We start from the raw sequence: 15,631 nt of genomic DNA, 5'->3' as shown, positions 1-15,631 counted from the left end.
GAAGGGCCTTCAGACTCACCTGGTTCCCAAGGAGAAGGAGGCAAGAGAAGTGGATGAGAGAGCGAGGAGCTGGGCTGCCTTTTATCATGGACCTTTACTGCCCCAGGCTGCCACAGGCATCCCTTGTAGAGGTGATTATTTTCTGACAAGCTCATCTTGAATGCAAAACATCCCGGCTAATGCTGCGGGCTGTGCTTTGGCTTCCCGAATAGCTGGTTTTTCATTTCCTGCTTTATGCCAGGCACAGGCCCCTGTGACGGCTTCTTTTGCCTGACAGGATGAGAGGCCCAAGCATTTCCGGAGCAAAACATCTCAGCGTGGCTGGAGGACACATTGCACGTGCTGGAAGAGTCCAGTGAAGGACACTCAAGACATACTTAAACAGCTGGCTCAGGTAACACACATACACACATACACAAATCTCAACCTCAAGTCACGTAGAGTTAATTGAGAAGACTCATGACACCCAAAGGGAGGCTGTCTACACTGTGTCCAGGGCCACTGCACACGTGTTGGACTTGACAGGGTCATCTTCTGCATCCAAGGACAGAGTGCTGCATCCAAGGGTTGAGCGTGGCTGGGGGAAGACTGACCTGCACTCAGTGAGAGCGGGAGATGCAGCTCATGAGAGCAGTGTGCCCAGCTGGAGCACATTCGCCCACACACAAGCCCTTGCGCTGCTCTCTGCCTGTCCCTGAGCACCGTGGGCATGGATATGGGGTTGAGCCATGGGATGGCGGTGCTTGTAGGCTCTGCTGGGACAGGTGAAGCAAGCCATGCACACGTGACCAGGCATGTAGACCCTGCTGTGAGCTTCTGCCAGCTGGGGAGTTCCAGGGCCACCACTGGTATTTGCAGGATCGGCATCTCCAGAGAGATGGTTTGTCCCATTTACCATGCGCGTCTGCTTTGGGATGAGCTAAGTCCTGTGTGTGAGCTCATGTCTCTTCACTGACCGTGGGAAGCCTCTGTAGAGTCTGTTAGAATGTGTCCAGAGGTGGGCCACAAAAACGTTCAGAGGCTTGGCTGGAACACCTCTCCTATGAAGAAGGGCTGAGAGAGGTGGGGTTGTTCAGCCTGGAGAGGAGAAGGCTCTGGGGAGACCTTCTTGCGTCCTTTCATTACTTAAAGGGGGCTTAAAGGAAAAGCAGAGAAAGACGTTTTACCAGGCCCTCTAGTGACAGGACAGGGGGCAATGGCTTTAAACTGAACAAGGCTGCCTTTAGATCGGACACAAGGAAGAATTTTTTTTTCCGATGAGGGTGGTGAGACACTGGCACAGGTTGCCCAGAGCCTCAGTGGATGCCCCATCATGGGAAGTGTTCAAGGTCAGGTTCGATGGCGCTTTGAGCAGCGTGATCTAGTGAGAGATGTCCCTGCCCATGGCCGGGGGATTGCACTAGATGGCCTTTCAAGGTCCCTTCCAACCCAAGCCATTCTGTGACTCTATGATACTGTGGTTCTATGACTCTGTGATGAATTACGCTGGTAACAAAAATGGTTCCACGAGGTCCTTCCCTCCAGGGCAGTGAGTTGTGGCTGAAAAAGCCTCTGCATGAGGATGTCTTTGGAATCAGAGCTGGTCCCCTGGGGCTGGAAGGGGCCCCTGAAGGGATCCTGGTTCATTTCATTCACATCCCCTTAATTACCTATATTCTCTGAGACCAAGAAGCAAAGCATGGCACACACGTCAGAAGAGAATCCCTCTCCCTTGAAAGCTCATTTGAGCAGTGTGACCGGCAGGAGCGGAGTGCAGCAGCACTCAGCAGTTTTGGCTTCTCAACCCGGAGGCCCCTCTTGGAAGAGTCAGGACTACTGCTCAGGAGTGGAATGTGTCTGGCAAGGTGAGGCAAGAGTGTCTTTGCAAATGCCTGCTAAACTAGGAAGGAGGAGTTAAAATTGGTATAGAGAGGGAGGTCCACCACAGGCTGAAGAGAGGGGAGAGCACAAGGCGTGCAAGAGGTACGCATGGGGACAGCATGGCAGGGGAGGCTCTCACACTTCCCCTGCGGTGCAGGTGCTGCTGTTGGTACTTGTGTGCCACACGCCTCCTGTTCAAGAAGAGGAGGCCGATGATGCCTTCGTCAGGCAGTTGGGGAAAGCCTCACGGTCACAGGCCCTGGTGCTCATGGATGATTTTTACCACCTCAGTATCGGCTGCAGGACCAAAATGGCTGGGCACAAGCACACCAGGACATGGCTGGGGCGTCAAGAAGACAAATTTTTCATGCAGGCAATCCATGAATGGGCTAGGGAAGAGGCTCTGTTGGACCTGCTACTCACAAATGAAAAGGAGTTGTTGGATGATGTAAAGTTCAAGGGCAGCCTTGCCTGCAGTGACCACAAGAAACTGCTGCCTTTTCATTGCCAGATCTGTTCCATGCCCATTCCCCATATCTCCCCCATGTGATATATAACCTAGGAGAAAAATGAACACACCTGTGGTGACATCAATAAATGCCCATTATGGTGAGCTGAGGAGGAAGGGAAGGAAATAGGTAGGGAATGTCCTCATGCACAGGAGCCCTTGTTGTCCAGCTGAGGATGGCTGGACCTTCTTCCTGAGGTCGAAACCTCAAACAGCCCCAACAGAGTGAAACAGGTTGACATGACTTGCCTGTTCTGGACCCGTCCAGCACTTGACCAGAGTTGTCTGCCCACACTGCTGCATACCTGCCCCAGACATCCTGGGGCTTTTCATCCCCATGCTCAGAAGAAGCCTTCATTGGGGAATGGGCATGGCACAAAGCCGGCAATGAAAAGGCAGCAGTGTTGGAAACCAAAGCACAGCCCGTGTCATTAGCTGCGATGGTTTGCATTCAAGATGAGCTTGTCAGAAAATTGTTACCTCTGCAAGGGGTGCCTCTGGTCCTGCGGCAATGAAGGACAGGTATAAGTGCCAGCCCAAGTGCCTGACTTCTCCTCCCTTTCTCTTGCCTCTTTCTCTTTGGGAACCAGTTGAGTCTGAAGCCCCTTCTCCTCCTCTTCCGAAGTGGGATCTCTTCTTGAATGGACAACTCAGCTGATATTGGCTCTGTCCTGTGATGGAGCCTGGAGCTCCTTGTCATGGCAGAAAGAAGTTGGTAGAAGTTCTGCTTAGAGAGGGACTGGGATGTGGCTGAGGGAGCTTTTGATTTCTGAATTGTGAGAGAGACCCTCCGGGCCAGGCTGCTCTTTGTATGGTGAAGAAGACCATGTGCCTCCTGACACCACTTCCATCTCCTCATTCAGCAATGGCCTTTGCTCCTTTCTCACAGGGTGACCAGGCTTCTCCTTGCTCAACCTTGTGCTCTGCTTCCTCCCTGCCCTTTCTCCAGGTCCATCTCTGGACCTTTAGCAACATCTCCTGCTACAACCAGTGCCTGCCATGCCAGTTCTGTGCCCGACCCCACTGGCCAACAGCTGCAACGAGCCCTGTGTCAGGCAGTGCCAGAACTCCACCGTTGTCATCAAGCCCTCCCCCGTGGTGGTGACCCTGCCCGGCCCCATCCTTAGCTCCTACCCACAGAACACCCTTGGGTGCTGTGACCTCTCTGGCATTTCCAACACTACTGTGGCAGAAAGTGCCTCTCATGATAAATATGTCCCTGGGAAAGCCCTGCAGAGACACCTTGAGGAACTCAGAACATGGTGCTGGGCAGGGGATTGAGACTTTTTTGGCTACGTTTTCAGTTTAGCTGAGTGGCTTTGCCTTTCTTTCCTCTTTCATTGCTTGCTTTGGTTGCCCTTGACGGCAAGGTCCCACCAAGGCCAGCCTGGTGCAGACCATCTACCTTCTCTCCCTCTATGGGGCACGCAGACAGAGAGACATCATGGAAGAACTTCTCCACAGCCAAGGACTGCAGAGTCTTGGCTGCATTTGAGACTCCCTGGACTGATGTCCTGCACTCAGAGTGAATTGGTTTCCCTCTTTTGACTCATTAAAGTTCTGCTGCATTCCAGCCTAGCCTCCATGTGGTCCTTCCCTCTGTGGACTCTCCCCAAGTTTCCCAGGGCTTCCTGCCAAGAATGTAGGTCCCTGCTGAGATCAAGATGTGCTCTTCTGAAGTCCGGGGCAGTAGTCATCCTGCTTGCCTCGGTCAGCCCTTTGAGGATCTTAAGCTCCACAGTCACATGGTCACTGCAGGCAAGGCTGCCCTTGAACTTTACATCATCCAACAGCTCCTTTTCATTTGTGAGTAGCAGGTCCAACAGAGCCTCTCCCCTCATCCGTTCATGGATTGCCTGCATCAAAAGTTTGTCTTCCAGTCGCCCCAGCCATGTCCTGGTGTGCTTGTGCCCAGCCATTTTGGTCCTGCAGCCGATACTGAGGTGGTAAAAATCATCCATGAGCACCAGGGCCTGTGACCGTGAGGCTTTCCTCAACTGCCTGACGAAGGCATCATCGGCCTCCTCTTCTTGAACAGGAGGCGTGTGGCACACAAGTACCAACAGCAGCACCTGCACCGCAGGGGAAGTGTGAGAGCCTCCCCTGCCATGCCGTCCCCATGCGTACCTCTTCCACGCCTTGTGCTCTCCCCTCTCTTCAGCCTATGGTGGACCTCCCCCTCTATACCGATTTTAAGTCCCCCTTCCTAGTTTAGCAGGCATTTGCAAAGACACTCTTGCCTCCCCTTGCCAGACACGTTCCACTCCTGAGCCGTAGTCCTCACTCTTCCATGAGGGGCCTCTGGGTTGAGAAGCCAAAGCTGCTGAGTGCTGCTGCACTCCGCTCCTGCCAGTCACACTGCCCAAATGAGCTTTCAAGGGAGACGGATTCTCTTCTGACGTTTGTGCCATTCTTTGCTTCTTGGTCTCAGAGAATATAGGTAATGAAAGGGGTATGAATGAAATGAATCAAGATCCCTTCCGGGGCTATGTCCTTCCAACCCAGGTGACCAGCTCCGATTCCAAAGACATCCTCATGCAGAGGCTTTTTCAGCCACAACTCACTGCCCTGGAGGGAAGGACCTCGTGGAACCATTTTTGTTACATTTGAACCATTTTCATCACAGAGTCATAGAACCACAGTATCATAGAGTCACAGAATGGCTTGGGTTGGAAGGGACCTTGAAAGGCCACCTAGTGCAATCCCCCGGCCATGGGCAGGGACATCTCTCACTAGATCACGCTGCTCAAAGCCCCATCGAACCTGACCTTGAACACTTCCCATGATGGGGTGTCCTGGTTTCAGCCAGGATAGAGCTGGTTTTCCTCACAGAAGCTAGTGTGAGACTGTGTTTTGGATTTGGGATGAGGAACTGTTGATAATGTGCTGATGTTTTGGGTTGTTGCTGAGCCGTCAAGGACAGTCCAGCTTCTTGTGCTGGCCTGCCAGCGAGCAGGCTGGGGGTGCACGGGGAGCTGGGAGGGGACACAGCCGGGACAGCTGACCCAGACTGGCCAAAGAGATATTCCCTACCATACGACGTCATGCCCAGTACATAAACTGGAGTTGGCCGGGGGGGCGGAAATCGCTGCTCGGGGACGGGCTGTCGATCACGGGGTGGTGAGCAATTGCTGTATTGGGCATCACTTGTTCTTATACATTCCTTTGTTGGTATTATCATTATTGTTCCCTTCTTTCTTTCTGTCCTATTAAACCGTGTTTATCTCAACCCACAAGGTTTTTCCTAATTCTCTCCCCCGTCCCGCTGTGGGAGGGAGAGTGAGCGAGCGGCTGCGTGGTGCTTAGTTGCCGGCTGGGGCTAAACCACGACAGTCCTTTTTGGCGCCCAACGTGGGGCCCGAGGCTTGAGATAATAACGGTTGCAGGTCACAATATCAGTTTGATTTGCATCATGCTCTCGTCTTTGCTGTACATGTTAAGGATCAGTGTTGGTTTCTGCGGGCTGCTGTACTCTGCAATGATTAGTAATGTCTCGCCTGTGAATTTTGTTTTTAGAGCACTGACCTTGAGCTTAATGTGGTATCATCTGAGCTCTGTACTAAAGCCGTTACTGTATTTTGGCTACAGTCTTGTGGAGACGATTAGCAATTATACTTCTGCCTCTGAAAGGTTTTTTATGGAGGAAATGCAGAATGGTACCTTTGCTACCCTCTATCATAACATTTCCTCCTTCATCACAATAATTTTTCAGTATTTTGAACACCCTTGGCTGGTTAAAATACCTCTATTGCTACTTCTGGGGAACATGGTTTCAGTTTTGTCTAAGGTTAGCAAGCAATTTAAGAATATCACCCGGAGATCTGCCCCAAGGCTGGATAGCTATGAATGGCAGGGTGTGTGGAACAGCATGGGCAAATGCCTGGGGCGGTGGGCACCTCCGGTGTTTTGGAGCTTCACTCCCGAACAAGTGCAGAATCCTGATAAACTAGCAGAGTATCTGGAAGAAGTATGCTGTCAGCCTGGCAGCTCCAAGGAGACACAAATCATTGCCATGTGCTGGGGCCTGGCCCATGCCTACCGAACCCTATTTAACACTATGCAAAGGGGAGAGAGGCTCTCTGGGTCTGATGGCAATGTGGCAGGCACTGTGACTACTCCAACGTCTGCAGCAGGCACTGTCACTACTCCAACCCCCACGGCGGGCACTGCCACTACTCCAACCCCCACGGCGGGCACTGTAGCTACTCAGACTGTTGCAGCTGAACCAGAGGACCAGCCCATCCCGGTATCAGTTGCCCCTGTACAAAAGAAGAAATCTTGGAAGCGGAAGTCAGCTCGTTTAGTAAGGGAGGAGGAAGATCCTGCTAAGAAGGAGCCAGAGGAAGAGAGTGAGGAGGCAGAGTGCTCTGAAGCAGGGCCATCACAAGCACGGAAGAGGGAAGAGAGCGAGTCATCGCTTGAAGAGGAGGAAGAGGAAGAACTTATAAAAGAGACGGTAACTACCCGATCTCTATCCCTGAGTGAATTGCGAGATATGCGAAAGGATTTCAGCCGTCGTCCAGGTGAGCACATTGTCACCTGGCTGCTCCGATGCTGGGATAATGGGGCCAGTAGCCTGGAATTAGAGGGTAGGGAAGCCAAGCAGCTGGGATCCCTTTCTAGGGAAGGGGGCATTGACAAAGCAATTGGAAAAGGTGCACGAGTCCTCAGCCTCTGGAGACGACTCCTGTCGGGTGTGAAGGAAAGGTATCCCTTCAAGGAAGATGTTCTATGTCACCCAGGCAAGTGGACCACCATGGAGAAAGGTATCCAGTACCTGAGGGAGCTAGCGGTGCTGGAAGTGATTTATGGTGACTTGGACAATGGACAATCATCCAAAGATCCAGATGAAGTCAATTGCACGCAACCTATGTGGCGGAAGTTTGTACGGAGTGCACCATCATCATATGCCAACTCATTAGCAGTAATGGCCTGGAAGGACGGAGAGAGACCAACGGTGGATGAATTGGCTGGCCAACTCCGGCAATACGAAGAAAGTCTCTCTTCCTCCCTATGGGCCTGCGTCTCTGCTATAGAGACTGTCCCGAGAGTTCCGGCAATTCAAAGAGGATATGCCCTACCCTCCACCCATACGGACCAGTGTCTCAGCCATTAGGAGTAAGCGCTCTTCTGTTCAAGAGAGAAGATATAGAGGATACACACCACGAGCCACCCTGTGGTTTCAATTGCGTGACTACGGAGAGGACATGAGGAGGTGGGATGGAAAACCTACCTCGACCCTAGAGGCACGAGTACACGAGCTGCAAGGAAAAACAATTACAAAAGGGGGTTCAGGTTCCTCGAGGAAAATCGTCGCTCCACTTTCCAGTGGGCAGCTTCCCAGAAAGAATAGAAGAGCTGATCTCACCTCTGATCCTCTTGAAGGGACTTCTGATTCCTATTTACAAGAAGTGGGTAACGAGTACTATGAGCAGGATTAGAGGGGCCCTGCCTCCAGCCAGGCGGAGGAGAGGGACAATCGAGTTTATTGGACTGTGTGGATTAGATGGCCTGGCACGTCAGACCCACAGGAATATAAGGCTTTAGTGGACACCGGTGCACAATGTACCCTGATGCCATCAAGCCATATAGGGGCAGAACCCACCTGTATTTCTGGAGTGACAGGGGGATCCCAACAGCTGACTGTACTGGAGGCTGAAGTGAGTCTAACTGGGAATGAGTGGCAGAAGCACCCCATTGTGACTGGCCCGGAGGCTCCGTGCATCCTGGGCATAGACTACCTCAGCAGAGGGTATTTCAAGGACCCAAAAGGGTACCGGTGGGCTTTTGGTATAGCTGCCTTGGAGACGGAAGAAATTAAACAGCTGTCCACCTTGCCTGGTCTCTCAGAGGACCCTTCCGTGGTGGGGTTGCTCAGAGTCAAAGAACAACAGGTGCCGATCGCTACCACAACAGTGCACCGGCGGCAATATCGCACCAACAGAGACTCCCTGATCCCCATCCATGAGCTGATTCGTCGGCTGGAGAGCCAAGGAGTGATCAGCAAGACTCACTCACCCTTCAACAGCCCCATATGGCCAGTGCGAAAGTCTAATGGAGAGTGGAGACTGACAGTAGACTATCGTGGCCTGAATGAAGTCACGCCGCCACTGAGCGCTGCTGTGCCGGACATGCTAGAACTTCAATATGAACTGGAGTCAAAGGCAGCCAAGTGGTACGCCACCACTGATATTGCTAACGCGTTTTTCTCGATCCCTTTGGCGGCAGAGTGCAGGCCACAGTTTGCTTTCACTTGGAGAGGTGTCCAATACACCTGGAATCGACTTCCCCAGGGGTGGAAACACAGCCCTACCATTTGCCATGGGCTGATACAGACTGCACTGGAACAGGGTGAAGCTCCAGAGCATCTGCAATACATTGATGACATCATCGTATGGGGCAACACAGCAGAAGAAGTTTTCGAGAAAGGGAAGAAAATAATTCAAGTCCTTCTGAAAGCTGGTTTTGCTATAAAGCAAAGTAAAGTCAAGGGACCTGCACAAGAGATCCAGTTTTTAGGAATAAAATGGCAAGATGGACGTCGACAGATCCCAACGGATGTGATCAACAAAATAACAGCTATGTCTCCACCAACTAGCAAAAAAGAAACACAAGCATTTCTGGGTGTTGTGGGTTTCTGGAGAATGCATATTCCAAATTACAGTCTGATTGTAAGCCCTCTTTATCAAGTGACCCGGAAGAAGAACGATTTTAAATGGGGCCCTGAGCAACGACAAGCCTTCGAACAAATCAAACAGGAGATAGTTCATGCCGTAGCCCTTGGGCCAGTCCGGGCAGGACAAGATGTTAAAAATGTGCTCTACACGGCAGCCGGGGAGAATGGCCCTACCTGGAGTCTCTGGCAGAAGGCACCAGGAGAGACTCAAGGTCGACCTCTAGGGTTTTGGAGTCGAGGATATAGGGGATCTGAGTCCCGCTATACTCCAACTGAAAAGGAGATATTGGAGGCATATGAAGGAGTTCGAGCTGCCTCAGAAGTGGTTGGTACTGAAGCACAGCTCCTCCTGGCACCCCGACTGCCGGTGCTGGGCTGGATGTTCAAAGGGAGGGTCCCCTCTACGCATCATGCGACTGATGCTACGTGGAGTAAGTGGGTCGCGCTTATTACACAGCGGGCTCGAATAGGAAATCTTAATCGCCCGGGAATCTTGGAAGTGATCATGGACTGGCCAGAAGGCAAAGATTTTGGAATATCACCGGAAGAGGAGGTGGCGCGTGCTGAAGAGGCTCCACCATATAATGAACTGCCAGAGAACGAAAGGCAATATGCCCTGTTTACTGATGGGTCCTGTCGTATTGTAGGCAAACATCGAAGGTGGAAAGCTGCTGTATGGAGCCCTATACGACGAGTCGCAGAAGTGGCTGAAGGACAAGGTGAATCAAGTCAGTTTGCGGAGGTGAAAGCCATCCAGCTGGCTTTAGATATTGCTGAACGAGAAAAATGGCCAGTACTCTATCTTTATAGTGACTCATGGATGGTGGCAAATGCTCTATGGGGGTGGCTGCAGCAATGGAAGCAGAGCAACTGGCAACGCAGAGGCAAGCCCATCTGGGCTGCCTAATTGTGGCAAGATATTGCTGCCCGACTAGAGAATCTCGTCATAAAAGTACGTCACGTAGATGCTCACGTACCCAAGAGTCGGGCCACCGAAGAACATCAAAACAACCATCAGGTGGATCAGGCTGCTAAGATTGAAGTGGCTCAGGTGGATCTGGACTGGCAACATAAGGGTGAATTATTTATAGCTCGGTGGGCCCATGACACCTCAGGCCATCAGGGAAGAGATGCAACATATAGATGGGCTCGGGATCGAGGGGTGGACCTGACCATGGATGCTATTGCACAGGTTATCCCTGAATGTGAAACGTGTGCTGCGATCAAACAAGCCAAGCGGTTAAAGCCTCTCTGGTATGAAGGACGATGGTTGAAATATAAATATGGGGAGGCCTGGCAGATTGACTATATCACACTTCCACAAACTCGCCAAGGCAAGCGCTATGTGCTTACCATGGTGGAAGCAACCACCGGATGGCTGGAAACATACCCTGTGCCCCATGCCACCGCCCGGAACACTATCCTGGGCCTTGAAAAACAAGTCTTATGGCGACATGGCACCCCCGAAAGAATTGAGTCAGACAATGGGACTCATTTCCGAAACAACCTCATAGACACCTGGGCCAAAGAGCACGGCATTGAGTGGGTGTATCATATCCCCTATCATGCACCAGCTTCCGGAAAAATTGAACGATACAACGGACTGTTAAAGACTACTCTGAGAGCAATGGGTGATGGGACATTCAAAAATTGGGATAAACATTTAGCCAAAGCCACCTGGTTAGTCAACACTAGGGGATCTACTAATAGAGCCGGCCCTGCCCAATCAAAACTTCTACGTACTGTAGAAGGGGATAAAGTCCCCGTGGTGCATGTGAGAAACATGCTGGGGAAGACAGTCTGGGTTACTCCTGCATTAGGAAAAGGCAAACCCGTTCGTGGGATTGCCTTTGCCCAGGGACCTGGGTGCACTTGGTGGGTAATGCGGAAGGATGGGGAAGTCCGATGTGTACCTCAAGGAGACTTGATTTTGGGTGAAAACAGTCAATGATTTGAATTGTATTATGTTAATTGTTCAGAATGACATTACTACTATGGCTGCTATCTACCATATCAATGGTATTATAGTAAGAATCACCCAGACTGATGAAGAATGAGCTTCACTGAAACCAAGCAACGTGCAGCAGTGATGAAACCAGAACTGGCTTCAGCAGCTTGCGCCCAACAAATCCCTCGAGATCGACATCTTCGACCTGCAGATCATGGACATGGACCGTGCCAGATGACAATCCAACACCACATACCATCTCCCCTGCCCTGAGAGACTGCTATGATGGATGAAGCCCAGAGTCATGGACTGACTGAACTCCATAGACATTTTAAGTGATGGCCCATGGACTAAGAGAGTGATATCTGTGTGTATATATTAAAGGACAGGAAGAGTAATAATGAATAATTGGAATGTATTGAAAAGTATAGGACCTGGGCATGACGTAAATGGTATGGAATAAGGGGTGGATACTGTCCTGGTTTCAGCCAGGATAGAGCTGGTTTTCCTCACAGAAGCTAGTGTGAGACTGTGTTTTGGATTTGGGATGAGGAACTGTTGATAATGTGCTGATGTTTTGGGTTGTTGCTGAGCCGTCAAGGACAGTCCAGCTTCTTGTGCTGGCCTGCCAGCGAGCAGGCTGGGGGTGCACGGGGAGCTGGGAGGGGACACAGCCGGGACAGCTGACCCAGACTGGCCAAAGAGATATTCCCTACCATACGACGTCATGCCCAGTACATAAACTGGAGTTGGCCGGGGGGGCGGAAATCGCTGCTCGGGGACGGGCTGTCGATCACGGGGTGGTGAGCAATTGCTGTATTGGGCATCACTTGTTCTTATACATTCCTTTGTTGGTATTATCATTATTGTTCCCTTCTTTCTTTCTGTCCTATTAAACCGTGTTTATCTCAACCCACGAGGTTTTTCCTAATTCTCTCCCCCGTCCCGCTGTGGGAGGGAGAGTGAGCGAGCGGCTGCGTGGTGCTTAGTTGCCGGCTGGGGCTAAACCACGACATGGGGCATCCACTGAGGCTCTGGGCAACCTGTGCCAGTGTCTCACCACCCTCATTGGAAAAAAAAAATTCTTCCTTGTGTCCAATCTAAAGGTACCCTCGTTCAGTTTAAAGCCATTGCCCCCTGTCCTGTCACTAGAGCACGTGGTAAAACGTCTTTCTCTGCTTTTCCTTTAAGCCCCCTTTAAGTAATGAAAGGATGAAAGAAGGTCTCCCCAGAGCCTTCTCCTCTCCAGGCTGTACAACCCCACCTCTCTCAGCCCTTCTTCATAGGAGAGGTGTTCCAGCCAAGCCTCTGAACGTTTTTGTGGCCCACCTCTGGACACATTCTAACAGACTCTACAGAGGCTTCCCACGGTCCGTGAAGAGACATGAGCTCACACACAGGACTTAGCTCGTCCCAAAGGAGATGCGCATGGTAAATGGGACAAACCATCTCTCTGGAGACGCTAATCCTGCAAATACCAGTGGTGGACCTTGAACTCCCCAGCTGGCAGAAGCTCGCAGCAGGGCCTACATGCCTGGTCACGTGTGCATGGCTTGCTTCACCTGTCCCAGCAGAGCCTACAAGCACCGCCATCCCATGGCTCAACCCCATATCCATGCCCACGGTGCTCAGGGACAGGCAGAGAGCAGCGCAAGGGCTTGTGTGTGGGCGAATGTGCTCCAGCTGGGCACACTGCTCTCATGAGCTGCATCTCCCGCTCTCACTGAGTGCAGGTCAGTCTTCCCCCAGCCACGCTCAACCCTTGGATGCAGCACTCTGTCCTTGGATGCAGAAGATGACCCTGTCAAGTCCAACACGTGTGCAGTGGCCCTGGACACAGTGTAGACAGCCTCCCTTTGGGTGTCATGAGTCTTCTCAATTAACTCTACGTGACTTGAGGTTGAGATTTGTGTATGTGTGTATGTGTTTCCTGAGCCAGCTGTTTAGTCTGTCTTGAGTGTCCTTCACTGGATTCTTCCAGCACGTGTGATGTGTCCTCCAGGCACGCTGAGATGTTTTGCTCCGGAAATGCTTGGGCCTCTCATCCTGTCAGGCAAAAGAAGCCGTCACAGGGGCCTGTGCCTGGCATAAAGCAGGAAATGAAAAACCAGCCATTCGGGAAGCCAAAGCACAGCCCGCAGCATTAGCCGGGATGTTTTGCATTCAAGATGAGCTTGTCAGAAAATAATCACCTCTACAAGGGATGCCTGTGGCAGCCTGGGGCAGTAAAGGTCCATGATAAAAGGCAGCCCAGCTCCTCGCTCTCTCATCCACTTCTCTTGCCTCCTTCTCCTTGGGAACCAGGTGAGTCTGAAGGCCCTTCTCCTTCTCCCCTTTCTCCAAAAGGACGTCTCGCCTCAGTGGACCTCTCGGCTGACACCGGCTTTCTCCTGTGGGAAATCTTGGGGCTAATGGTTGCAGGAGAGGAAAGTAGGGAAATGATCAGACACGTGTGGAAGTTGGGACTGTATTGAGGTGGCTTCTGGACTCAGGGGCTGCTCAGTAGCCACATAGGAGCTGGTGGCTCTCTTTGGGCACTGGCAGGACGAGGCCAAGAAGCCCTCATACATCTCTGCACAGCCTCCACCTCGCGGCCCTGCAGATTTCCTTTGGCTCCCTCATGGTGTGGTGACAGGCTGCTCCTCATGCACCCCATGTTTTGCTTCCTCCCTGCCCTCTCTCCCAGGCGTACCGCGGACCCCAAGACATGTCGTGCTACAACCAGTGCCAGCCGTGCCAGCCCTGCCAGCCCTGCGGCCCGACCCCGCTGGCCAACAGCTGCAACGAGCCCTGTGTCAGGCAGTGCCAGAACTCCACCGTCGTCATCCAGCCCTCCCCCGTGGTGGTGACCCTGCCCGGCCCCATCCTCAGCTCCTTCCCGCAGAACACTGTTGTGGGATCCTCCACCTCCGCTGCTGTTGGAAGCATCCTCAGCTGTGACGGTGTCCCCATCAACTCTGGGTGCTTTGACCTCTCCTGCATTACCAGCCGCTACTGTGGCAGCAGCTGCCGCCCCTGCTAAAGATGCTGGAAACAGCACTGGATAAGGCTCCCCAGGAACTCAGAGCGTGGTGCTGGACAGAGGATCAAACTTCGTGCCGTTGTTTTAAGAGCACCTGACCCTTCTCTGGCTTGTCCTGCAAGGGCAGACTGGAAGGGACCAGCCCGGGCTCTCTGGAAACACGGCCAATATCTTCCTTTCCTGTCTTCCACTCACCCTTTTTCCTCTCTTCTCTTTGTTGTCTTGTGCTCCCCACCTCCTGCCGTGAGGACCCCAGCCTGTCTCCTTTTGTGGGGCAGGTCCACAGGAAAAGGGAAACAGGTTCCCAGCTGCTCCTGCTGGTCCCCAACACTCTGGACCTCCAGTTGGAGGGACCTCATTTCCTTCTTTAGACGCATTAAAAATTTGCTGCAACGCTGCCTGTGTCCCTTAGGTGGTCTTTCCATCTGCAGACTGCCTGCTGGTGAAGAAAGCCGTTGCTTTGGAGGGGAAATAGGTGGGGGCACAGGAAGACCCTTTGTCATTCCTAGAGGCATTGGTGGGTGGGACACACTGCAGTGAGTCCTCTTTCAGGCACTGCCTCGTGAAGCTGAGGAAGACAACCCTAGTCACTCCACAGCCAATGGCCATCAGTCCCTGCCTTGCTGCGTCTCCGCTCAGAAGTAGCCCCTTGGCCCTGGAGCACGTCATGTGAACAGGAATCCTGACAAGGGCGGTCCTCCAGAGGGGAACTGTGGGCATGTGGGAGGCCCCCGGGAGGTGAGCAGTTCCACAAGCTCTTGGGGAAGAGTCCTCCTCTTGCTTTGGGTGGAGCTGTGCTGGGCAAGGAGACTCACAAGAAGATGTTTCCGAAGGATGCATGGAACTGGGAATGGGTAAATAGCCTTGGGGATGGCTCGCAGTCTTGACTCCCCCTGTCCCTCCTGTCCATCACCTGATCTAAGACCCATGGTCAGCACACCTGGGCATGGGCAGCAGGGACAGCTTCCCCGGGCAGCCCTATCACCCTTCAGCACAGCATCTGGCATGGCCCACCTGTTGGCTACGTGCATAGGGCTGAGGTGTTTACCCGTTAGTACTGGTATCAGCTACAGCGGGTATCCCCTGTCCCAGAGAATCCAACCCCTGCTTGGGTGAAGGCAGGCCCAGGACAGTGACCGGTGGCCAACCACACATGGATGCTCTTTGGTGCCTTGACTTCCCCAAGCACGGAGCAGCTTTCTTCAGGCCCACGAACTCTACGGTCCCGCAAGTTCCACAGTCCAGCTCTGGTGTGGAAAGGTGCTGTCTGAGAGCAGATACCCCCACACACCACCAGCACCATAGGACCAGGATGGAGGACAGGGTCATTGCCCTGTGCTGGGTAAGGATGGGGGCATTTCTCCCCAGCTCATGTTCTGTGGGAGGCAGCGCTGGGTCAAGTTTTAACACAGGAGTAACAAGCATAGGACCAAGTCCACTTAGGCCCAGAGCAAGCAGAGGTCCCAGCTCTGGCTTGGGCCCTGGCCCAGGTGTTGTGTTAAGAGGCAGATGCCCAAAGTCAGCGTTAGTAGTTCGGTCGCGCCCAACCCCTCTTGCTGGACTCTCACGGGTCCGGATGCAGTACTAACATCAAACGACCTGCTCAGCCAGGCACCT

At 52.6% G+C, this 15,631-nt stretch overlaps 1 protein-coding gene across 1 annotated transcript; it reads left to right on the top strand.

Moving 5' to 3' along the window:
* Nucleotides 1–13,673: 13,673 nt before the first annotated feature.
* LOC309413456 (feather keratin Cos1-1/Cos1-3/Cos2-1) lies at nucleotides 13,674–14,105 on the top strand. The gene has a single exon (XM_082010578.1). It carries the CDS (start codon nucleotides 13,700–13,702, stop codon nucleotides 14,012–14,014), a length of 315 nt encoding a protein of 104 aa, XP_081866704.1. The 5' UTR covers nucleotides 13,674–13,699; the 3' UTR covers nucleotides 14,015–14,105.
* The last annotated feature ends 1,526 nt before the right edge of the window (nucleotides 14,106–15,631 follow it).

The sequence above is a fragment of the Phaethon aethereus genome, assembly GCF_964289735.1.
Source record: "Phaethon aethereus genome assembly, chromosome: 25".
NCBI lineage: Eukaryota > Metazoa > Chordata > Aves > Phaethontiformes > Phaethontidae > Phaethon > Phaethon aethereus.
The sequence above is the reverse complement of the archived record's forward strand: the minus strand, read 5'-3'. Positions and strand labels throughout refer to the sequence as shown.

Excerpts from the sequence above, each read along its gene's own strand:
- LOC309413456 (XM_082010578.1), top strand. The coding sequence starts at position 13,700 with ATGTCGTGCTACAACCAGTGCCAGCCGTGCCAGCCCTGCCAGCCCTGC.